This window comes from Carcharhinus amblyrhynchos, chromosome 3 (assembly GCF_965287045.1).
Source record: "Carcharhinus amblyrhynchos chromosome 3, sCarAmb.v2.hapA, whole genome shotgun sequence".
Classification (NCBI taxonomy): Eukaryota; Metazoa; Chordata; class Chondrichthyes; order Carcharhiniformes; family Carcharhinidae; genus Carcharhinus; species Carcharhinus amblyrhynchos.
The window spans coordinates 140,688,996-140,713,651 of NC_137326.1; the positions used below are offsets into that span (position 1 = coordinate 140,688,996).

At 47.6% G+C, this 24,656-nt stretch overlaps 1 protein-coding gene across 1 annotated transcript in view; it reads left to right on the plus strand.

Annotated features, from left to right (window-relative positions):
• Window positions 1-1,320: 1,320 nt before the first annotated feature.
• The window catches only part of LOC145341221 (myoneurin-like), a 117,357-nt gene continuing 94,021 nt past the window's right edge, over window positions 1,321-24,656 (plus strand). Inside the window, 4 exon segments of the mRNA XM_080186142.1 lie at window positions 1,321-1,379; window positions 8,005-8,123; window positions 8,125-8,297; window positions 13,616-14,484. Of these exon segments, the coding sequence (XP_080042268.1) occupies window positions 8,028-8,123; window positions 8,125-8,297; window positions 13,616-14,484 (1,138 nt within the window). The 5' untranslated portion in view covers window positions 1,321-1,379; window positions 8,005-8,027.

Consider the following 24,656-nt stretch of genomic DNA (forward strand, 5'->3'; position numbering starts at 1 on the left):
TAGATCCCTCTGCAGACTTTCTACACCCTCCGCACAATTTGCTGTTCCACTTATCTTATTCTTCTCAAGATGCCTCGCTATTTCCTCTTTGATGACAGATTCAAGCATTTTTCCTACAACAGACGTTAAACTAACCGGCCTATAATTCCCTGCCTTTTGCCTGCTACCCTTTTTAAACAGCGGCGTAACATTAGCCGTTTTCCAATCTTCCGGCACTTCCCCGGAATCCAGCGAGGTTTGGAAAATAATCACTAAGGCATCCACTATCACCTCCGCCATTTCCTTCAGAACACTGGGATGCATTCCATCCGGTCCTGGGGACTTGTCCACCATCAGTCCCACTAGTCTGTCGAGCACTACCTCTCTAGTAACAATGATCTCATTCAGGCCCTCCGCTCCTACCATCTTTCCATCGTTAACACCCAGCAAACTATTCGCGTCCTCCTCTGTGAAGACCGAAGCAAAAAAGTTATTCAAGGCCTCAGCCATTTCCTCATCCCCCACCACTAAATCCCCCCTCTCATCCTCTAAGGGTCCAACATTCACCCTAGCCAGCCTCCTCCTTCTTATATATATTTATAAAAACTCTTACTATCCTTTTTTATATTTAGCACTAGCCTAGATTCATAGTCTATCCTTCCTTTCTATATCAACTTCTTCGTCATTCTTTGTTGATATTTAAACCTCTCCCAATCCTCTTCTCGCCCACTACTTTTAGCCACTCTAAACGTATCAGCTTTTAATTTAATACTCTCCTTTATCTCCTTCGTTATCCACGGCTAATTATCTCTTCTCCTACGATCCTTCTTTACCATCGGAATAAATTTCTGCTGAGCACCAAGAAAGATCTCCTTAAAGATCCTCCACTGTTCCTCAGCAGGCCTTCCTCAGGACCTGTTCCTGCGCGGTAATTTTCTTTGTTATCACAAATGACTCAGGATCACAACACTGAGAGGAGAGTGGGGAGGGGGGAGGAGAGGGGGGAGGAGAGGGGGAGGGGGGAGGGGGGGGGGGAGGGGGGCGGTTCCGGAACGTTCTCTCAGTCTGGGGAATGAACACCTTTAAGGTGCCAGAGTGACGGTCAATATCACCACATCAACCGTTAACCCATCTAAACCATAATAAACCCATTAACTCGCTAAATGACATAACACACGAGCAGCAGTTACAATAACTAGTAGCAAACTAAGTAAACCAGCAACGTTACTGACCGGCGGGACCAGGCTCCGGGCAGTAACCCGGTTATTCTGGTTACACTAGTTAAAGTTTAGTCAACAGGCGCCCGGCGGGAAAGAGGGTCATGACCCTGGGGCCACATGACAGGACGTGACGTCATGGCGATGGCGGCTCTGAGCTTCGAAAGAAAATATTAAAAAAAGGTTAAAAAAACCGATTGGAAAAGAGAGGGACAGAGAGAGAGAAAGAGGGATAGAGAGAGAGAAAGAGGGATAGAGAGAGAGATAGAGAGAGGAATAGAGAGAGCGAGATAGAGAGAGAGAGATAGAGACGGATAGAGAGAATGAGAGAGGGATAGAGAGAGAGAGAGAATGAGAGAGGGATAGAGACGGATAGAGAGAATGAGAGAGGGATAGAGAGAGAGAGAGAATGAGAGAGGGATAGAGACGGATAGAGAGAATGAGAGAGGGATAGAGAGAGAGAGAGAATGAGAGAGGGATAGAGAGAGAGAGAGAATGAGAGAGGGATAGAGACGGATAGAGAGAATGAGAGAGGGATAGAGAGAGAGAGAGAATGAGAGAGGGATAGAGACGGATAGAGAGAATGAGAGAGGGATAGAGAGAGGAATAGAGAGAGAGAGAGGGATAGAGAGATAGATATAGAGAGAGAGAGAGGGATAGAGAGATAGATAGAGAGAGAGAGAGGGATAGAGAGATAGATATAGAGAGAGAGAGGGATAGAGAGATAGATATAGAGAGAGAGAGAGAGGGATAGAGAGATAGATATAGAGAGAGAGAGAGAGGGATAGAGAGATAGATATAGAGAGAGAGAGAGGGATAGAGAGATAGATATAGAGAGAGAGAGAGGGATAGAGAGATAGATATAGAGAGAGAGAGGGATAGAGAGATAGATATAGAGAGAGAGAGAGGGATAGAGAGATAGATATAGAGAGAGAGAGAGGGATAGAGAGATAGATATAGAGAGAGAGAGAGGGATAGATACAGAGAGAGAGAGAGGGATAGATACAGAGAGAGATAGAGGGATAGATACAGAGAGAGATAGAGGGATAGATACAGAGAGAGATAGAGGGATAGATACAGAGAGAGATAGAGGGATAGATACAGAGAGAGATAGAGGGATAGATACAGAGAGAGATAGAGGGATAGATACAGAGAGAGATAGAGGGATAGATACAGAGAGGGATAGAGAGAGGGATAGATACAGAGAGGGATAGAGAGAGAGAGAGATAGAGGGATAGATACAGAGAGAGATAGAGAGAGAGAGGGATAGAGAGAGAGAGGGATAGAGAGAGAGGGATAGAGAGAGAGAGGGATAGAGGGATAGATATAGAGAGAGAGAGGGATAGAGGGATAGATATAGAGAGAGAGAGGGATAGAGAGATAGATATAGAGAGAGATAGAGGGATAGATATAGAGAGAGATAGAGGGATAGATATAGAGAGAGATAGAGGGATAGATATAGAGAGAGATAGAGGGATAGATATAGAGAGAGATAGAGGGATAGATATAGAGAGAGATAGAGGGATAGATATAGAGAGAGATAGAGGGATAGATATAGAGAGAGATAGAGGGATAGATATAGAGAGAGATAGAGGGATAGATATAGAGAGAGATAGAGGGATAGATATAGAGAGAGATAGAGGGATAGATATAGAGAGAGATAGAGGGATAGATATAGAGAGAGATAGAGGGATAGATATAGAGAGAGATAGAGGGATAGATATAGAGAGAGATAGAGGGATAGATATAGAGAGAGATAGAGGGATAGATATAGAGAGAGATAGAGGGATAGAGAGAGAGAGATAGAGGGATAGATATAGAGAGAGAGAGGGATAGAGGGATAGATATAGAGAGAGAGAGGGATAGATATAGAGAGAGAGAGGGATAGATATAGAGAGAGAGAGGGATAGATATAGAGAGAGAGAGGGATAGAGAGATAGATATAGAGAGAGATAGAGGGATAGATATAGAGAGAGATAGAGGGATAGATATAGAGAGAGATAGAGGGATAGATATAGAGAGAGATAGAGGGATAGATATAGAGAGAGATAGAGGGATAGATATAGAGAGAGATAGAGGGATAGATATAGAGAGAGATAGAGGGATAGATATAGAGAGAGATAGAGGGATAGATATAGAGAGAGATAGAGGGATAGAGAGATAGAGGGATAGATATAGAGAGAGATAGAGGGATAGATATAGAGAGAGATAGAGGGATAGATATAGAGAGAGATAGAGGGATAGATATAGAGAGAGATAGAGGGATAGATATAGAGAGAGATAGAGGGATAGATATAGAGAGAGATAGAGGGATAGATATAGAGAGAGATAGAGGGATAGATATAGAGAGAGATAGAGGGATAGATATAGAGAGAGATAGAGGGATAGATATAGAGAGAGATAGAGGGATAGATATAGAGAGAGATAGAGGGATAGAGAGATAGAGGGATAGATATAGAGAGAGATAGAGGGATAGATATAGAGAGAGATAGAGGGATAGATATAGAGAGAGATAGAGGGATAGATATAGAGAGAGATAGAGGATAGATATAGAGAGAGATAGAGGGATAGATATAGAGAGAGATAGAGGGATAGATATAGAGAGAGATAGAGGGATAGATATAGAGAGATAGAGATAGAGGGATAGATATAGAGAGATAGATATAGAGGGATAGATATAGAGAGAGAGAAGGATAGATATAGAGAGAGAGGGATAGAATACTATGAGAGAGAGGTAGAATGAGAGAGGATCGAGAGAGAGAGGGATCGAGAGAGGGCTAGAGAGAAGAGAGGGATCGAGAGAGGGATCGAGAGAGGGATAGAGAGAGAGAGGGATCGAGAGAGGGATAGAGAGAGAGAGGGATCGAGAGAGGGATCGAGAGAGAGAGGGATCGAGAGAGAGAGGGATCGAGAGAGAGAGGGATCGAGAGAGAGAGGATCGAGAGAGAGAGAGAGAGGGGATAGAGAGAGAGAGAGATAGATATATATAGAGAGAGAGAGGGAGGGAGATGGAGAGAGAGGGAGGGAGATGGAGAGAGAGAGAGGGAGGGAGATGGAGAGAGAGAGAGAGGGGAGGGAGATGGAGAGAGAGAGGGAGGGAGATGGAGAGAGGGAGGGAGATGGAGAGAGAGGGAGGGAGGGAGATGGAGAGAGAGGGAGGGAGGGAGATGGAGAGAGAGGGGAGAGAGGAGAGGAGAGGGAGGGAGATGGAGAGAGAGAGAGGGAGGGAGATGGAGAGAGAGAGAGGGAGGGGAGATGGAGAGAGAGAGAGAGGGAGGGAGATGGAGAGAGAGGGAGGGAGATGGAGAGAGAGGGAGGGAGATGGAGAGAGAGAGAGGGAGGGAGATGGAGAGAGAGAGAGGGAGGGAGATGGAGAGAGAGAGAGGGAGGGAGATGGAGAGAGAGAGAGAGGGAGGGAGATGGAGAGAGAGGGAGGGAGATGGAGAGAGAGGGAGGGAGATGGAGAGGAGAGGGAGGGAGGGAGATGAGAGAGAGAGGGAGGGGAGGGAGATGGAGAGAGAGGGAGGGAGGAGATGGAGAGAGAGGGAGGGAGGGAGATGGAGAGAGAGAGAGGGAGGGAGGGAAGATGGAGAGAGAGGGAGGGAGGGAGATGGAGAGAGAGGGAGGGAGGGGAGATGGAGAGGGAGGGAGGAGATGGAGAGGGAGGGAGGGTGGGAGAGGTAGGAATAATGGTAGGAAGGACTATTACTTACGGGGCGAAAACTGCAGCAGGCGACGGTGCAGAGGGACCTCGGGGTCCTTGTGCATGAGTCGCAAAAACCAGCCTGCAGGTGCAGCAGGTGGTCAGGAAGACGAATGGGATGCTGGCCTTCATAGCGAGGGGATTGAATTATAAAGTAGGGAGGTCTTGCTGCGGCTGTACTAGGGCATTGGTGAGGCCGCAGCTGGAGTACTGTGTGCAGTTTTGGTCGCCGTACTTACGCAAGGATATTTTGGCCTTGGAGGGAGTGCAGAGGAGGTTTACTAGGCTGATGCCGGAGTTGAGGGGGTTGAGCTATGAGGAGAGGCTGAATAAACTAGGCTTGTACTCGTTAGAGTTTAGAAGAATGAGGGGCGATCTCACTGAGACATATAAGATGATGAATGGGATGGATAGGATAGAGGTGGAGAGACTCTTCCCGCTCAGAAAGGACAGTAGGACTAGAGGGCACAGCCTCAAGATAAAGGGGGGGGCGGTTTAGAACGGAGTTGAGGAATTTCTTCATTCAAAGGGTGGTGAATCTCTGGAATTCTCTGCCCGTTGAAGTGGTGGAGGCTACCTCGCTAAATATTTTTAAGATGCGGGTTGATGGGTTTTTGATAAGAGAGGGGATTAAGGGTTATGGGGAGAGGGCAGGAATGTGGAACTGAGCCACGACAGATCAGCCATGATCTTATTGAATGGCGGGGCAGGCTCGAAGGGCTAGATGGCCTACTCATGCTCTTATTTCTTATGTTCTTATGAGAGGAATAGAGAGAAAGAGAGAGAGGGATAGAGAGAAAGAGAGAGAGGGATAGAGAGAAAGAGAGAGAGGGATAGAGAGAAAGAGAGAGAGGGATAGAGAGAAAGAGAGAGAGGGATAGAGAGAAAGAGAGAGAGGGATAGAGAGAAAGAGAGAGGGGGATAGAGAGAAAGAGAGAGGGGGATAGAGAGAAAGGGGGGGATAGAGAGAAAGAGGGGGGAGAGAGAGAGAGAGTGAGCGGGGGGGGGAGAGAGAGAGTGAGCGGGGGGAGAGAGAGAGAGTGAGCGGGGGGAGAGAGAGAGAGTGAGCGGGGGGGAGAGAGAGAGAGTGAGCGGGGGGGAGAGAGAGAGAGTGAGCGGGGGGAGAGAGAGAGAGTGAGCGGGGGGGAGAGAGAGGGAGTGAGTGGGGGGAGAGAGAGGGGGGATAGGTAGAGAGACAGAGAGAGAGAGGGGGGATAGGTAGAGAGACAGAGAGGGAGGGGCGGATAGGTAGAGAGACAGAGGGAGGGGGGGATAGGTAGAGAGACAGGGAGGGGGGGATAGGTAGAGAGACAGAGAGGGAGGGGGGGATAGGTAGAGAGACAGAGAGGGAGGGGGGGATAGGTAGAGAGACAGAGAGGGAGGGGGGGATAGGTAGAGAGACAGAGAGGGAGGGGGGGATAGGTAGAGAGACAGAGAGGGAGGGGGGGATAGGTAGAGAGACAGAGAGGGGAGGGGGGATAGGTAGAGAGACAGAGAGGGAGGGGGGGATAGGTAGAGAGACAGAGAGGGAGGGGGGATAGGTAGAGAGACAGAGAGGGAGGGGGGATAGGTAGAGAGACAGAGAGGGAGGGGGGAAAAGGTTGGACGGGGAGGGAGGGAGGGAAGGACGGACGGGGGGAGGGAGGGAGGGACGGACGGGGGGAGGGAGGGAGGGAAGGAAGGACGGACGGGGTGGTGGGGGGGGAGGGTGGGACGGACGGGGTGGGTGGGGGGGAGGGTGGGACAGGGTGTGTGGGTGGGAGAGGGGAGGGAGGGAGAGTGGGATAGAGATCGAGGAGAGAGAGTGGGATAGAGATCGAGGGAGAGAGAGTGGGATAGGGAGGGGGGAGGGAGAGTGGGATAGGGAGGGGGAGGGAGAGTGGGATGGGGGGAGGGGAGAGAGGGATGGGAGGTGGGGAGGGAGAGTGGGATGGGGCGGAGGGAGGAAGAGTGGGATGGGATGTGGGGAGGGAGGGTGGGAGAGTGGGATGGGGGGAGGGAGGGTGGGATGGGATGGGGGGGAGGGAGGGTGGGATGGGATGGGGGGGAGGGGAGGGTGGGATGGGATGGGGGGGAGGGAGGGTGGGATAGGGTGGGGGGGAGGGAGGGTGGGATAGGGTGGGAGGGAGGGAGGGTGGGATAGGGTGGGAGGGAGGGAGAGGGTGGGATAGGGTGGGAGGGACGGAGAGTGGGATAGGGATGGAGGGAGAGACGGAGAGTGTGATAGGGTGGGAGGGTGGGAGAGTGGGACAGGGAGGGAGGGAGGGAGAGTGGGACAGGGTGGGAGAGTGGGACAGGGTGGGAGGGAGGGAGAGTGGGACAGGAAGGGAGGGAGGGAGTGTGGGACGGGGGAGTGGGATAGTGGGACAGGGAGGGAGGGAGTGTGGGACAGGGAGTGTGGGAGGGGGGAGGGAGGGCGAGTGTGGGATGGGGGAGGGAGGGCGAGAGTGGGATAGGAGGGAGGGAGGGAGAGTGGGTTGAGTTAGGGAGGGAGAGACTGGGTGGGGTGTGTGGGAGGGAGTGGCAGCAGTGAAGGCGAAACTAAAGATAGAGAGTGAGAAAAAACTATTTTGCCCATCGAGTCTACACTGACCACCGGTAAAGAGATGGGCTGCTAGATAGCGGTAGAGGAGTGGTACAGTGTGTAAGGGGCATGTAGAGTGGCTGCGTGGAGAGACCTGGTGGGGGTGGGTTGTTGGGAGGGAATTTTGAGGGAGAAGGACTGGTGATAAGTGGGGGAGAGAGTGGGGTTTGCTAAGGGTGCAGAAGAGTTACTGGATGGGTGAGACCCTTGTTACATTGGAAGACGGTGGGAGAGTTACTGGGGCTTTTGGAAGAGGGAGGGGAGAGAGACCTCTCGGGTTGGAGATGGGTGAGAGAGGGGGGTAACATGGTGTGTGGGAGAGGCGAAAGGCAACTGCGCAAGAGGATTGGGCACAGGATGGGAAACAGCCAAGTAGGGTGCAGGTCAGCAGGGTTTAGTGACAATGAACAGAAAGATGGAAGATTTAAGGGGGAGATGAGGTGGCGAGAGGCTGAGTGAGAGCTGCATAGTCTTTGCATTTTGGGGCTTCCCCTCCACTAATGTGCTGTATTGATTTGCAGTTGCGAGCACTTGCAGCTACAGAATGCAGCAGGTTCATCACTGCAAACAGCTCCTTGAACAACTCCAGCAGCAGCGCCTCAATGGCTTTTTGTGTGATTGCACAGTTGTCATTGGTCAGTTTGCAATTCAGAGCTCACCGGAATGTTCTAGCTGCATTCAGTGACTATTTCCGAACAGTTTATGGAGTCGCCCTCGACAATAATGTTGTATTTCTCGACCACAACCACGTTAGCTCTGATGGCTTTCAGAAACTGCTGGATTTTGTGTATACTGGAAACATTAATATCGATGGGTAAGGATTTGTCTTGCTGTTGCATTGTCAGCTTAAGAGTGTTACTGAGATATTCAGACTAACAGCATGATTGCGTGCATATTTTGACCTGGGACTCGAGCACTGTGCATTCATAGAGTCATAGAGGTTTACAGAATGGAAACAGGCCCTTCGGCCCAACTTGCCCATGCCGCCCTTTTTTTTTTAACCACTAAGCTAGTCCCAATTGCCCATATTTGGCCCAAATCCCTCTATACCCGTTTTACCCATGTAACTGTCTAAATGCTTTTTAAAAGACAAAATTGAGCCCGTCTCTACTCCTATCTCTGGCAGCTCGATGCAGACCTGCCACCCTTTGTGTGAAAAAGTTGCCCCTTTGGACCCTTTTGTATCTTTCCCCTCTTACCTTAAACCTACGCCCTCTAGTTTTAGACTCCCCTACCTTTGGGAAAAGATATTGTCTAACTAGCTGATCTGTGCCCCTCATTATTTCATAGACTTCTATATGATCACCCATCAGCCTCCTACACTTGTACAGTATGCAATAACTAATTGGAGATTGACCACTCTTCCCCTACCAGCCCCATTTGACAGCCCCGCCCCTGCTGACTGAGGTCTGGTTTCCCCAAGCCTCCAAAAGATGCTTTGACTTTGCAAAAGTTACAGCGTGACATAGATAGGATGCAAGACTGGGCGGAGAAGTGGCAGGTGGACTTCAACACGGATAAATGTGTGGTGGTCCATTTTGGCAGGTCCAATGGGATGCAGGAGTACAATATCAAGGGTAGGAGTCTTAGCAGTGTCGAGGAGCAGAAGGATCTTGGGGTCCGGGTCCATAGGATTCTTAAATCGGCCTCGAAAGTGGAGGATGTGGTCAAGAAGGCGTATGGTGTACTGGCCTTCATTAATCGAGGGATTGAGTTTAGGAGTCGGGAGATAATGCTGCAACTTTATAAGACCCTTGTCAGACCCCACTTGGAGTACTGTGCGCAGTTCTGGTCGCCTCATCAGGAAGGATGTGGAAGCTATTGAGAGGGTGCAGAGGAGATTTACAAGGATGTTGCCTGGGTTGGGAGGCATACCTTATGAAGATAGGTTGAGGGAGCCAGGTCTCTTCTCTGTGGAGAGACGAAGTTTGAGAGGCGACCTGATAGAGGTTTATAAAACGTTGAGAGGAATAGATAGGGTGGATTCTCGGAGACTATTTCCCAGGGCTGAAATGGTCGCTACGAGAGGACACAGGTTTAAGGTGCTGGGAAGCAAGTACAGAGGAGATGTTAGGGGTAAGTTTTTCACTCAGAGGGTGGTGAGTGAGTGGAATCGGCTGCCATCGGTGGTGGTAGAGGCGAACTCGCTGGGGTCTTTTAAAAGATTTCTGGATGAGTATATGGAATCTAATGGGATTGGAAGTTACAGATAGTTCTATGGCTTGGTCGGTACAGATGTGATCGGCGCAACTTGTGGACCGAAGGGCCCGTTTGTGCCGTAGTGTTCTAGTTCTATGACTCTTCATTGTTCTTACATTAGACTCAAACAAACTTGAAACATGAACTCATGTCTCCACAGATGCTGCCAGACCTGCTTAGTCTTTGCAGCATTTTCTGTTTTTCTTGCAGATTTCCAGCACCTGAAGTATTTTACTTTTAAGTTTTGAAAACCTGTGCAGGGCTGTTAATAGTCAGCGGTGAAGGGAGGTTGGGCTACCGATTCCCATCCTAATTGCGTGATGGCAGTTACTGGATTTATAGAGGTACTACTGAAAGGTTGAACTTGATGTTTTTCAGGTGCTAAATGAACCAAGCTTATCTTGCAATCTACTAACTCAACTACTAGCTCCTCGAGTGGCATATTTGGTTTAGCCATTAATCGTGGAAATCATAGAAACCCTACAGCACAGAAAGAGACAATTCGGCCCATCAAGTCTGCACCGACCACAATCCCCCCCAGGCTCTACCCCCATATCCCCACATATTTACCCATTAATCCCCTCTAACCTATGTGTGTCTGGACACTAAGGGCAATTTTTAGCATGACCAATCAACATAACCTGCACACCTTTGGACTATGGGAGGAAACCGGAGCACCCGGAGGAACATAAGAACTTAAGAAATAGGAGCAGGAGTAGGCCAACTAGCCCTTCGAGCCTGCCCCGCCATTCAATAAGATCATGGCTGATCTGTCGTGGCTCAGTTCCACATTCCCGCCCTCTCCCCATAACCCTTAATCCCCTCTCTTATCAAAAACCCATCAACCCGCATCTTGAAAATATTTAGCGAGGTAGCCTCTGCGACTTCAACGGGCAGAGAATTCCAGAGATTCACCACCCTTTGAGTGAAGAAGTTCCTCCTCAATTCCGTTCTAAACCGCCCCCCCTTTATCTTGAGGCTGTGCCCCCTAGTCCTACTATCTTTTCTGAGCGGGAAGAGTCTCTCCACCTCTATCCTATCCATCCCATTCATCATCTTATACGTCTCAATGAGATCTCCCCTCATTCTTCTAAACTCTAACGAGTACAAGCCTAATTTATTCAGCCTCTCCTCATAGCTCAACCCCCTCAACTCCGGCATCAGCCTAGTAAACCTCCTCTGCACTTCCCCAAAGCCAAAATATCCTTGCGTAAGTACGGCGCCCAAAACTGCACACAGTACTCCAGCTGCAGCCTCACCAATGCCCTATACAGCCGCAGCAAGACCTCCCTACTTTTATATTCAATCCCCCTCGCGATGAAGGCCAGCATCCCATTCGCCTTCCTGACCACCTGCTGCACCTGCAAGCTGGGTTTTTGCGACTCATGCACAAGGACCCCAAGGTCCCTCTGCACCATCGCCTGCTGCAGTTTTTCTCCACGTAAGTAATAATCCTTCCTACCATTATTCCTACCAAAGTGGACCACCTCGCACTTGCCAACATCAAATTCCATTTGCCATTTCCTGGCCCATTCGCCCAGCCTATCTAGATCCTTCTGTAGACTCTCACCACCCTCCGCACAATTTGCCTTTCCACCAATTTTGGTGTCATCAGCAAATTTCGACACCCTGCACTCGGTTCCCTCCTCCAGATCATCTATATAAATGGTAAATAGCTGAGGCCCCTGCACCGACCCCTGGGGCACTCCACTAGTCACCATCCGCCAACCCGAATAGCACCCATTGACCCCCACTCTCTGCCTCCTATTTGACAACCAATCCTCTATCCACGCTAACACCCTAGCCCCAACTCCATGCCCCCTGACCTTCTGCAATAACCTCTTGTGAGGTACCTTGTCAAACGCCTTCTGAAAATCAAGAAAGACCACATCCACCGGCTCTCCTCTATCCACCGCCCTAGACACATCCTCATAGAACTCCAGTAAATTTGTCAGACACGACTTCCCTTTAACGAAACCGTGCTGTGTCTGCTCTATCAAGCAGTTCCGCTCAAGATGCCTCGCTATTTCCTCCTTGATGACGGATTCTAACATTTTACCTACAACAGACATTAAACTAACAGGCCTATAATTCCCCGCCTTTTGCCTGCCACCCTTCTTAAACAACGGCGTAACATTAGCCGTTTTCCAATCTTCTGGCACTTCCCCGGAATCCAGCGTCGTCTGGAAAATAACCACCAAGGCATCCACTATCACCTCCGCCATTTCTTTCAGAACCCTCGGATGCATTCCATCCGGTCCTGGGGACTTGTCCACAGTCAGCCCCCTCCAGTCTGTCTAGCACCACCTCTCTAGTAACAGTAATGTCATCGAGACCCTCCAGTCCGACCACCTTTCCATCTCTAACATCCAGCAAATTATTCACATCCTCCTCCGTGAAGACCGAAACAAAAAAGTTAGTCAAGACCTCAGCCATTTCCCCATCCCCTACCACTAAGTCCCCCTTCTCATCCTCTAAGGGACCAACGTTCACCCTAGCCAGCCTCTTCCTTTTTATATATTTATAAAAACTCTTGCTATCCTTTTTTATATTAAGCGCTAGCCCAGCTTCATAGTTTCTCCTACCCTTCTTTATCAACTTCTTTGTCAATCTTTGTGGACATTTAAACCTCTCCCAATCCTCTTCTCACCCACTACTCTTAGCTACTCTAAACGCCTCCGCTTTTAATTTAACACTTCCCTTCACCTCCTTCGTTATCCACGGCTGATTACCTCTCCTCCTACCGTCCTTTTTGACCATCGGAATAAATTTCTGCTGAGCACCAAGAAAGATCTCCTTAAAGATCCTCCACTGCTCCTCAGCAGACCTACCTTTCAACGCGCTCCCCCAGTCCACATTTGCCAACCCATGCAGACACGAGGAGAATGTGCAGACTCCACACAAAGTGACCCAAGCTGGGAATCGAACCCAGGTCCCTGGAGCTGCGAAGCAGCAATGCTAACCACTGTGCTACCGTGCAGTCCCAACTGGTATATAGTCCAACTGGTATCTGTGCACATGTCATTATAGAAACAGAAAGAAGCCATTTACACCTTGAATTGCTTTGGAGCTCTGACGAAGGGTCATCTAGACTCAATAAATCGGCTTTTATCTCTCCCCACAGAGGCTGTCAGACCTGCTGAGATTTTCCAGTATTTTGTTTCAAATTCCAGCTTTTGCTTTTATCATCAGGATTTTATGTTTCTATGAGATCCCCTGACATTCTCCTAAATTCTTTTTCTGATATTTTGTTGTTTTTTGCTTGTTACCACGAAAATGTGCTAACTTGGCCAGGTAAAGGTAGTTGACCTTGTGATATTCAGTCTTATAAAAATATCAAAATACAATACAGCATGGACTCAGAAGTGGAGGCAGCTAGTTACACAGGTTTCTCATGGTAAGACTAAACCTGCGAAAACTCGTTGCCAATCATGTCACTCGCACATTCCCATGCCCACTAAAGGCATTGATAGTTTTTCATGCAGAGTGGTGGGGCCTGGAGGGAGGGAAGATCTAGAGGACCTCTTGGCATGATTGCTGGGTTACTGGGAATCTAGACTTTGTATTCTGTGGGATTTAGTGTATCACCCTGCTGCCACAGTTTGGATTAATGCTCAGTCCTTTGGTTTGAAAGACAGTTTGAACGGAATTAGCTTAATGACTTTGTGTTGCTGTCTGAAAATTTATACACATTTTGCTCAAATTGAGTATCATCCACACCGTAATTTCCTGAGATTTCTGTTTCCATTCTGTTGGTTTTTGTCAAACAAGTTATGTAAGCTAAAACTTAAGAACAGCTGTTCTGGTGATTGAATTGGTTATTTCACTTTGTGGATTGTTCCTAAATGGGGTCTGAGAGTCTCTGCTATATTTGACTGCATGAAATAGTCATTGGAGCCATTTCTGTCGCAATCTAATCTATTGTGTTCATAGATGCAATGCTGCTGCGATAGAGGCTGCCGCCGGTTACCTGCAAATGGAGGATGTGGTGAAAATCTGTAAAGCAAAGATGGAATCACTTATGGTTAATTTGAACACTGTCCCTAAAGCATCATCTGACATCCCGAGGATTGCAGAACCAAGCAGCTGCATCACCAGCCCAGGAACAGAGAAGGAGATTATCCAGCAGGGAGCTGGGGCAATGGTCAGCTGTGAAGAAGTGTTGTTTAATACTTCAGACACAAGCCGTGATCGCAAAATGGGTGAATTGCAATTACAGCCAGCAAACACAGACACAATGCCAGGAAGCAGAGGGGAAAAGCCAGCGACTGGCCAGAACTCTGTGCTGCAGATGAACAGTGTCAGTCCCAATAACATGCTGCACTATACAAGGCTTAAACGGAGAAGCAGCTGCACTGTTAAAAAGGTGGAGAATAAAATTCGTGATGAGAGTGTGGCACTGTTAGACATGGTTAGCAATGATCTCCAGCCAAATAACAATCCTCAGTCAGAGTTATGTAACAACAATAAAAATCCTTCAACTACAAACAAGATTATTCAGAAGACGCATGGGAAACAAAGACGGAAATGTTCTCGGCGACATGGCACCTTGACAGAAAGGTGCAAATCAAAACTAACAGCTGGAGGAAGCAGCGTCAGGCTGGCGGAGCCAGGGAGCAATGATGGGAAACAGCTGAAGATGAAGCCAGTCTGCAACATATGCGGCAAAGTGTTCTCTGAAGCCAGCAGCCTGCGCCGACACATGAGGATTCATAAAGGACTAAAACCATACGTGTGCCAGCTTTGTGCAAAGGCTTTCACTCAATGCAACCAGCTAAAAACACACATCAGGACCCACACAGGTAACTGTAAATGCAGCAAATTAATACTAATTGTGTTCTCCAGCATCAGAATTGAAAACTGAAAAAAGTCTACAAGATCCTGATAGAAGTCTATAAGATTGAGAGGCATGGACAGAGTGGATAGTCAGAAGCTTTTTCCTAGAGTGAAAGAGTCAGTTACGGGGGGCACAGGTTTAAAATGCAAGGGGCAAGCTTTAAAGGAGATGTACGAGGCAGATTTTTTACACAGAGGGGAATGGGAGTCTGGTACTCGTTGCCAGGGAAGGTAGTGGAAGCAGATATGGTACAGCTTTTAAGGGGCATCTTGACAAATTCATGAATAGCATGGGAAAAGAGAGATACAGAACATATAAAACATATATAGAACAGTACAGCACAAATAGGCCCTTTGGCCCCCAAGTTGCGCCGATCATATCCCTACCTACTAGGCCTAACTATAACCTTCAATCCCATTAAATCCATGTACTCATCCAGAAGACTCTTTAAAAGACCCCAGCGAGTTTGCCTCCACCACAACCGATGGCAACCGATTCCACTCACACACCACCCTCTGAGTGAAAAACTTACCCCTGACATCTCTGTCCCTGCTCCCCAGCACCTTAAACCTGTGTCCTCTTGTAGCGACCATTTCAGCCCTGGGAAATAGCCTCTGAGAATCCACACGATCTATACTTCTCAACATCTTATAAATCTCTATCAGGTCACCTCTCATCCTTTGTCTCTCCAGGGAGAAAAGACCTAGCTCTCTCAACCTATCCTCATAAGGCATGCCACCCAATCCAAGCAACATCCTTGTAAATCTCCTCTGCACCCTTTCAATAGCTTCCACATCCTTCTTGTAGTGAGGCGACCAGAACTGCACACAGTACTCCAAGTGGGGTCAGACAAGTGTCTTATAAAGTTACAGCATTATCTCCCAACGCCTAAACTCAATCCCTCGATTAATGAAGGCCAGTACACCACACGCCTTCTTGACCACATCCTCCACCTGCAAGGCCGATTTAAGAGTCCTATGGACCCGGACCCCAAGATCCTTCTGCTGTTCAACACTGCTAAGACTCCTACCCTTGAAATTGTACTCCTTCCCTTGATATTGTACTCCTTCATCCTGTTGGACCTGCCAAAATGGACCACTACACATTTATCCGTGTTGAAGTCCATCTGCCACTTCTCCGCCCAGTCTTGCAGCCTATCTATGCCTCGCTGCAACTTCTGACATCCCTCCGGACTATCCACAACACCACCAACCCTCGTGTCGTCGGCAAACTTACCAACCCATGCCTCCACTTCCTCATCCAGGTCATTTATGAAAATGACAAACAGCAAGGGTCCCAGAACAGATCCCTGGGGCACTCCACTAGTGACTGACCTCCGTGCAGAAAAACATGGTCCTCAGAAGGGGAGGCAGTTTTAGTTAAGTCGGGCAGCATGGTCAGTGCAGGTTTGGAGGGCCACAAGGCCTGTTCCTGTGCTGTAATTTTCTTTGTTTTCTTTGTGATGCATGAGCAAGATAGACTTTGAGGACTGGGTTTCCTCCGAGTTCTCCGGTTTCTTCTCTTAGTCCAAAGATGTGCAGATTAAGTGGATTGGCCATTTGAAATTGTCCCTTAGTGTCCAAGATGTGTAGTTTAGAGGGATGAGTATAGTAAGTACATGAGGTTACATGAATAGGACTGGGATGGAATGCTCTTTCAGAGAGTCAGTGCAGACTCAATGGGCCAAATGGCTTCCTTCTGCACTGCAGGGATTCTGTGATGATTCCTGCAATACCTTGGATCCTTCTAGACTTTCTGGTGGTCACCCATTCCCTCTCTGCCTGCATGCTCCTAACCTGTGGTGTAATCACTTTGCTACCTACATAATCCAGGAAAGTGGATGAAGGAAAGGCGGTGGATGTTGTCTACCTGGATTTTAGCAAGGCCTTTGATAGGGTCCCTCATGGGAGGTTAGTTAGGAAGGTTCAGTCGCTAGGTATACATGGGGAGCTGGTAAATTGGATTAGCCACTGGCTCAATGGAAGAAGCCAGAGAGCGGTTGTGGAGAATTGCTCCTCTTGAGTGGAAGCCTGTGACTAGTGGTGTGCCGCAGGGATCGGTGTTGGGTCCATTGTTGTGTGTCATCTATATCAATGATCTGGATGATAATGCGGTAAATTGGATCAGCAAATTTGCTGATGATACAAAGATTGGAGGTGTAGTGGACAGTAAGAAAAGTTTTCAAAACTTGCAGAGGGATCTGGGCCAACTACCACTCCTCCCCCCTCCTCCCCCCCCCCCCCCCCCCACCCCCGCCCGGGCCACGTGATGGGCATTCTGCACGGACAAGCTGCCTGTCCATACCTGAAACTTACTTTTGCCTCCTTTTCTTCAATTCTTCAGATATTTTGTGTCTCTAAGTCTGGTTTATATATTTCAAACAAAAGCAGCGGTCTTTGCACTGACTTTTGAGGACTATTCTCTAACATCTAGATTAGAAAACCATTTCCTATAATGTGCTGTTTTCTATCCATTTTTGTTGTCTAGTTGCACACTAACCCTCCTATTTTATGGTCCTGAATTTTGTAAACCAGCCTTTTCTGAGGTACTTTGTCAAGAGCCCATTGCATTCGCTGTCCAACCTTGCCTGCTACTTCATCAAAACATTCTGTTAAACTAGCCAAACACGTTCTACCTTTAACAAATCTGTGCTGGTTCTCCTGAACTCAAACCTCTCTACAATATGAATATATGGAATAGGAGCAGCAGTAGGCTGTTGATTTATTAAAAAAAACTGCTGATTATTATTTTTTAAACTGTACTAAGAATGTTCTTATGCCCATTCTTGACCAAGCATGCCATGTTTGCTATCTGCCTAATCACTGGCACATCCCGCTAAAAGTTAAAGTTTATTTATTACTCACAGGTAGGCTAACATTCACACTGTAATGAAGTTACTGTGAAAATCCCCTAGTCGTCACATTCCGGCACCTGTTCAGGGACACTGAGGGAGAATTTAGCACGGCCAATGCACCCAACCGGCACATCTTAGAATTGTCGGAGGAAACCGGAGCACCTGGATGAAACCCATGCAGACACGGGGAGAACGTGTAAACTCGACACAGACAGTGACCCAAGACAGGAATCGAACCTGGGTCGCTGGCGCTGTGAGGCAGCAGTGCAGTGTGGCAACGAGGGGATTTTCACAGTAACTTCACTGCAGTGTTAATGTAAGCCTACTTGTGACACTAAAAAAAATTAAACATAGAATTCCTGCAGTGCAGAAGGAGGCCATTTGGCCCATTAAGCCCGCACTGACTCTCCTAAATGGGACCCTGTCCCCGTAATCCCATGTAATTACCCTGCTAACCCCCTAACCGACACCAACAGGCAATTTAGCATGGCCAATTAACCTAGCCAGCACATCTTTGGACTGTGGGAGGGCAGCCGGAGGAAACACACAGACAAGGGTAGAACATGCGTACTTCACACGGTCACCCAAGGCTGGAATTGAATCTGGGCCCCTGGCGCTGTGAGGCAGCAGTGCTAACCACTGTGCCACCATTTGTTCCAATGGAGTGAACACAAAGTATTCCAGCCTTGCCCTGTATCTTTACCTTTCAGCATCTTTGTCCCAAATGGGACACTCCATCTCCCACCACCTGCTCATCATTGTATTTCTGGGTTCCCTTTTTGGTAACAGACGTTTTATTCTTGCATTCTATATTTGCTGGTCTTATTTTGCTTTTCGCTTCCCCAGTCAACAATTCCAAAATTGGCTTAGTGGCAGGAGGCAAAGGTTGATGGTTGTTTTTGTGACTGGAAGCCAGTGTCTGGTGGTGTAGAGTCATAGAGGTTTACAGCATGGAAAGAGGCCCTTTGGTCCAACTTTTCCATGCCACAATTTTTTAAACCCCCAAAACTAATCCCAATTGCTCACATTTGGCCCATATCCCTCTACACCCATCGTACCCATGTAACTATCTAAATGCTTTTTTAAAGATAAAATTGTACCCGCCTCTACTACCTCTGGCAGCTTGTTCCAGACACTCACCACCCTCCATGTGAAAAAATTGCCCCGCTGGACACTTTTGTATCTCTCCTCTCTCACCTTAAACCTATGCCCTCTAGTTTTAGACTCCCCTACCTTTGGGAAAAGATATTGACTATCTAGCTAATCTGTGCCCCTCATTATTTTATAGACCTCTATAAGGTCACCCCTCAGCCTTCTACGCTCCAGAGAAAAAAGTCCCAGTCTATCCAGCCTCTCCTTATAACTCAAATCATCAAGTCCTGGTAGCATCCTAGTAAATCTTTTCTGCATTCTTTCCAGTTTAATAATATCCTTTCTATAATAGGGTGACCAGAATTGCACACAGTATTCCAAGGGTGGCCTTACCAATGTCTTGTACAACTTCAACAAGACATCCCAACTCATAAGAACATAAGAAATAGGAGCAGGAGTAGGCCATCTAGCCCCTCGAGCCTGCCCCGCCATTCAATAAGATCATGGCTGATCTGAAGTGGCTCAGTTCCACTTTCCCGCTTTCTCCCCATAACCCTTAATTCCCTTGCCTACCAAAAACCTATCTACCTGCGTCTTAAATATAGTTAGCGAGGTAGCCTCCACCACTTCAACGGGCAGAGAATTCCAGAGATTCACCACCCTTTGAGTGAAGAAGTTCCTCCTCAACTCTGTTCTAAACTGCGCCCCCCCCCCCCTTATCTTGAGGCTGTGCCTCAAGATAATATCCTAAATATGGGGCATTGGCACCAGTATTGGGGCTGGTGGGACCTGTTTAGATGGGATGGGGTTGGTCTGAACCGTGCTGGGACCAGAGTCCTGGCGAATCGTATAACTAGGACTGTAGATAGGGCTTTAAACTAACTGGGGGGGGAGGGTGCAAGGGTAGGTGAAATTAAAGTGTCTAAAGTAAAAGAGAGGGTACAGGTACGGGAAGAGGTCAAGGATGTACCAATAATAAAGGGAGTAGGGAGCATGAGTAAGGTTGGTAGCGTTCCTTCAAATAGGGTCCAGATAAAGGCTGGGATGAAGACACTTTATCTGAATGCATGAAGCATTCGGAACAAAGTGAATGAGCTGGTGGCGCAGACCAGCACAAATGGATATGATCTGGTGGCCATTACGGAGACGTGGTTGCAGGGTGACAGGGACTGGGAGCTGAATGTCCAAGGGTATCAAGTGTTTTGGAAGGATAGACAGGAGGAAAAAGGGGGAGGGGTAGCTCTGCTGATTAAGGATAGTATCAGGGTGGTAGTAAGAGAAGATATAGGCGCCAAAGAGCAGAACGTGGAATCGTTGTGGGTGGAGATAAGGAACAGCAAGGGGAGGAAGACGCTGATGGGTGTGGTCTATAGGGCCCCCAAATAATGACCTGGAGCTCGGGCGGGCTATAAACACACAAATAAGTGATGCGTGCAAGAATGGAACGGCGATAATTATGGGGGATTTCAATCTACATATTGATTGGTCGACCCATGTTGGACGCGGAGGGCTTGAGGAAGAGTTCTTGGAATGCTGCCAGGATAGTTTCCTTGAATAGTGTGTGATGGAACCGACGAGGGAGCGAGCTATCTTAGATCTGGTGTTATGTAATGAGGCAGTAGAATTTGGGACATTGTTGTGAGGGATCCGCTTGGGAAGAGTGATCATTGTACGGTGGAGTTTTTGATGCAGATGGAGGATGAGAAAGTAGGGTCCCGGACCTGTGTCCTTTGTTTGAACAGAGGGGAGTACGACAGGATGAGAGAGGAATTGGCGAATGTTGATTGGGGGTGCAGATTGGGCAGTAGGACTACTGAGGAACAGTGGAGGATCTTTCTTGGTGCTCAGCAGAAATTTATTCCGATGGTAAAGAAGGATCATAGGAGAAGAGATAATCAGCCGTGGATAACGAAGGAGATAAAAGAGAGTATTAAATTAAAAGCTGATGCGTTTAGAGTGGCTAAAAGTAGTGGGCGAATAGAGGATTGGGAGAGGTTTAAAAATCAACAAAGAAAGATGAAGAAGTTGATAAAGAAAGGAAGGATAGACTATGAATCGAGGCTAGCGCTAAATATAAAAAAGGATAGTAAGAGTTTTTATAAATAGGAGGAGGCTGGCTAGGGTGAATGTTGGACCCTTAGAGGATGAGAGGGGGGATTTAGTGGTGGGGGATGAGGAAATGGCTGAGGCCTTGAATAACTTTTTTGCTTCGGTCTTCACGGAGGAGGACGCGAATAGTTTGCTGGGTGTTAACGATGGAAAGATGGTAGGAGTGGAGGGCCTGAATGAGATCATTGTTACTAGAGAGGTAGTGCTCGACAGACTAGTGGGACTGATGGTGGACAAGTCCCCAGGACCGGATGGAATGCATCCCAGTGTTCTGAAGGAAATGGCAGAGGTGATAGTGGATACCTGGTGATTATTTTCCAAACCTCGCTGGATTCCGGGGAAGTGCCGGAAGATTGGAAAACGGCTAATGTTGCGCTTCTGTTTAAAAAGGGTAGCAGGCAAAAGGCAGGGAATTATAGGCCAGTTAGTTTAACGTCTGTTGTAGGAAAAATGCTTGAATCTGTCATCAAAGAGGAAATAGCGAGGCATCTTGAGAAGAATTGTTTGATAGAGCAAACGCAGCACGGATTCGTTAAGGGGAAGTCGTGTCTGACGAATTTATTGGAATTCTATGAGGATGTGTCTCGTGCGGTGGATGGAGGGGAACCGGTGGATGTGGTGTTTCTCGATTTTCAGAAGACGTTTGATAAGGTGCCGCATAAAAAGTTGTTACAGAAGGTCAGGGGACATAGAGTTGGGGATAAGGTGTTAGCGTGGATAGAGGGTTGGCTGTCAAATAGGAGGCAAAGAGTAGGTGTCAATGGGTGCTATTCGGATTGGCAGTTGGTGACTAGTGGAGTGCCCCAGGGGTCGGTGCTGGGGCCTCAGCTATTTACTATTTATATAGATGATCTGGAGGAGGGAACCGAGTGTAAGGTGTCGAAATTTGCTAATGACACAGAGATGAGTGGAAGAGCAAATTGTGCGGAGGATGTAGAAAGTCGGCAGAGGGATCTAGATAGGCTAAGCGAGTGGGCGAGGACCTGGCAGATGGAATACAATGTTGGCAAGGGCGAGGTTATCCACTTTGGCAGGAATAATAGTAGGAAGGACTACTACTTAAAGGGCAAAAAGCTGCAGCATGCTACGGTGCAGAGGGACCTGGGGGTCCTTGTGCATGAGTTGCAAAAACCCAGCCTACAGGTGCAGCAGGTGGTCAGGAAGGCAAATGGGATGCTGGCCTTCATAGCGAGGGGGATTGAATATAAAAGCAGGGAGGTCTTGCTGCAACTGTACAGGGCACTGGTGAGGCTGCAGCTGGAGCACTGTGTGCAGTTTTGGTCGCCGCACTTGCGGAAGGATATTTTAACTCCTGTGTTCAATGTTCTGACTGATGAAACCAAGCATGCCGAATGCCTTCTTCACTACTCTGCAACCTGTGACTCCACTTTCAAGGAGCTATGAATATGTATCCCTAGATCTCTTTGTTCTGTAACTCTCCCCAGTGCCCTACCATTAACTGAGTAAGTCCTGCCCTGGTTCAATCTACCAAAATGCATTACCTTGCATTTGTCCACTGACCCAATTGATCAAGATCCCATTGCAATTGGAGATAATCTTCCTCACTGTCCACCATGCCACCAATCTTGGTGTCATCTGCAAACTTTAAACTTGCTTACCACGTCCCCTTTATTCTCATGCAAACCATTAATATAAATGACAAATAACAGTGGACCCAGCACTGATCCCTGAGGTACACCGCTGGTCACAGGCCTCCAATTTGCAAAACAACTCTCTACAACCAACCTCTGGCTTCTGTCAAGAAACCAATTTTGTATGCATTTAGATACCTCACCCTGGATCCTGTGACATTTAACTTTATGCAACAACCTACCATGCGGTACCTTGTCGAAGGTCTTGCTAAAGTCCATGTAGACAACATCAACTGCACTGCCCTCATCTACCTTCTTGGTTACCCCTTCAAAAAACTCAATTAAATTTGTGAGATATGATTTTCCACTCACAAATCCATGCTGACTGTCCCTAATCAGTCCTTGCATCTCTAAATGCCTGTAGATCCTCCCTCTCAAAATATATTCCAACAGTTTACCCACCACAGATGTGAGGCTCACTGGCCTGTAGTTCCCAGGCTTTTCCCTGCAGCCCTTTTTAAACAAAGGGACAACATTTGCCACTCTCCGATCTTCAGGCACCTCACCCCTGTACTGTAGGGATTGGTACTGAATCCCTTGCTGTTTGTAGTGTACATTAGTGATCTCGATGTAAATGTAGGAAGTGGAGGTACTGTACAAGGCACTGGTGAGGCCACAGCTGGAGTACTGTGTGCAGTTTTGGTCCCCTTATTTGCGAAAGGATATATTGGCCTTGGAGGGAGTACAGAGAAGGTTCACCAGGCTGATACCGGAGATGAGGGGGTTAGCTTATGAAGAGAGATTGAGTAGATTGGGCCTGTACTCGTTAGAGTTTAGAAGGCTGAGACGGGATCTTATAAAGACTTACAAGATAATGAAGGGGCTAGATAGGGTAGAGGTAGAGAGATTCTTTCCACTTAGAAAGGATAGCAGAACCAGAGGGCACAGCCTCAAAATAAGGGGGAGGCAGTTTAGAATGGAGTTGAGGAGGAACTTCTCTCAGAGGGTGGTGAATCTCTGGAATTCTCTGCCCATTGAAGTGGTGCGGCTACCTCGTTGAATATATTTAAGTCACGGGTAGATTGGTTTCTGATAGACAAGGGAATTAAGGGTTATGGGGAGCAGGCGGGAAAGTGGAACTGATCCACTTCAGATCAGCCATGATCTTATTGAATGGCGGGGCAGGCTCGAAGGGCTAGATGGCCTACTCCTGCTCCTATTTCTTATGTTCTTAAGTGAGTTCAGTAAGTTCGCAGAAATAGTGAGGAAGAAAGACTTGGGTTTCAGGGTGATATAGACGAGCTGGTCTGATGGGCAGAACAGTGGCAAATGGAATTTAACCCTGTCAAATGAGGCGATGCATTTTGGGAGGACCAATGTGGCAAGGGAATACACAATGAACGGTAGGACCCTGGGAAATCCAGGTGATCAGAGACACCTTGGTGTACATGTCCATAGATCTTTTAGGAAAGCAGAATAGACAGATAAGATGGGTAAGAAGGTGGGACACTTACCTTTATTAATTGAGGCAAAGAATATAAGAGCAGGAAGGTTATGATGGAGCTGTATAAAACGTTAGTTAGGCCACAGCTAGAGTATCCTCTGCAGTTCTGGTCACCACGCTATAGGAAGGATGTGATTGCACTGGAGATAATGCAGAGGAGATTCACCAGGATGTTGCCTCGGCTGGACCTTACAGCTATCAAGGCAGACTCAACAGGCTGGGGTTGTTTTCTTTGGAACAGAGAAGGCTGAGGAGGGCCCTGATTAAGATGTATAAAATTGCGCGTCTTAGGGTGGTTAGGTAGGAACTTTTCCCCTTAGAAGGGTCAATAACCAGCGGGCATAGATTTAAGGTAAGAGGCAAGAGTTGAAAGGAGATGTGAGGGAAGACTTTTTCACCCAGAGGGTGCTGGGGATCTGGAACTCACTGCCTGAAAGGATGGTAGAGGCAGGAGCCCTCACAACATTGAAGAAGCATTTAGATGAGCACTTGGAACAGCCACAGCATACAAGGCCATGGACCAAGTGCTGGAAAATGCGATTAGAATAGATAGGTGCTTGATGGCTGGCACAGACACGAGCCAAAGAGTGTCATTCCATACTGTAAAATACTATAACTAATTGTATTTGGCCTAGTTCTTGCTTGGAGAATTCACTTCATATGCATCATATAGCGTCTTTTTTTTGTTTTATGATATTGTGTTGTCCCCCTCATCATCCAAGCTTTTGGACCCCTTACCTTTTGCCCTTGTTGGAATGTGCCAAGCCTGTACCTGAAACATCTTTTCCTTAAAGCTCACCCTTTGTTCCTCTGCAATTTTTCCTGTTTGTCTTTGTTTATTTCTCACTGAATTTAATTGATATTCTCATGAGGAAGAAATTAATTCTAATAGGGTTGAGATGGCACTTAACTCTGCAGAACAATAGTACAGTATTTTCACAAATGTAATTTTTAGATGATGAATCTAATATCTAGTAGCCCTAGGC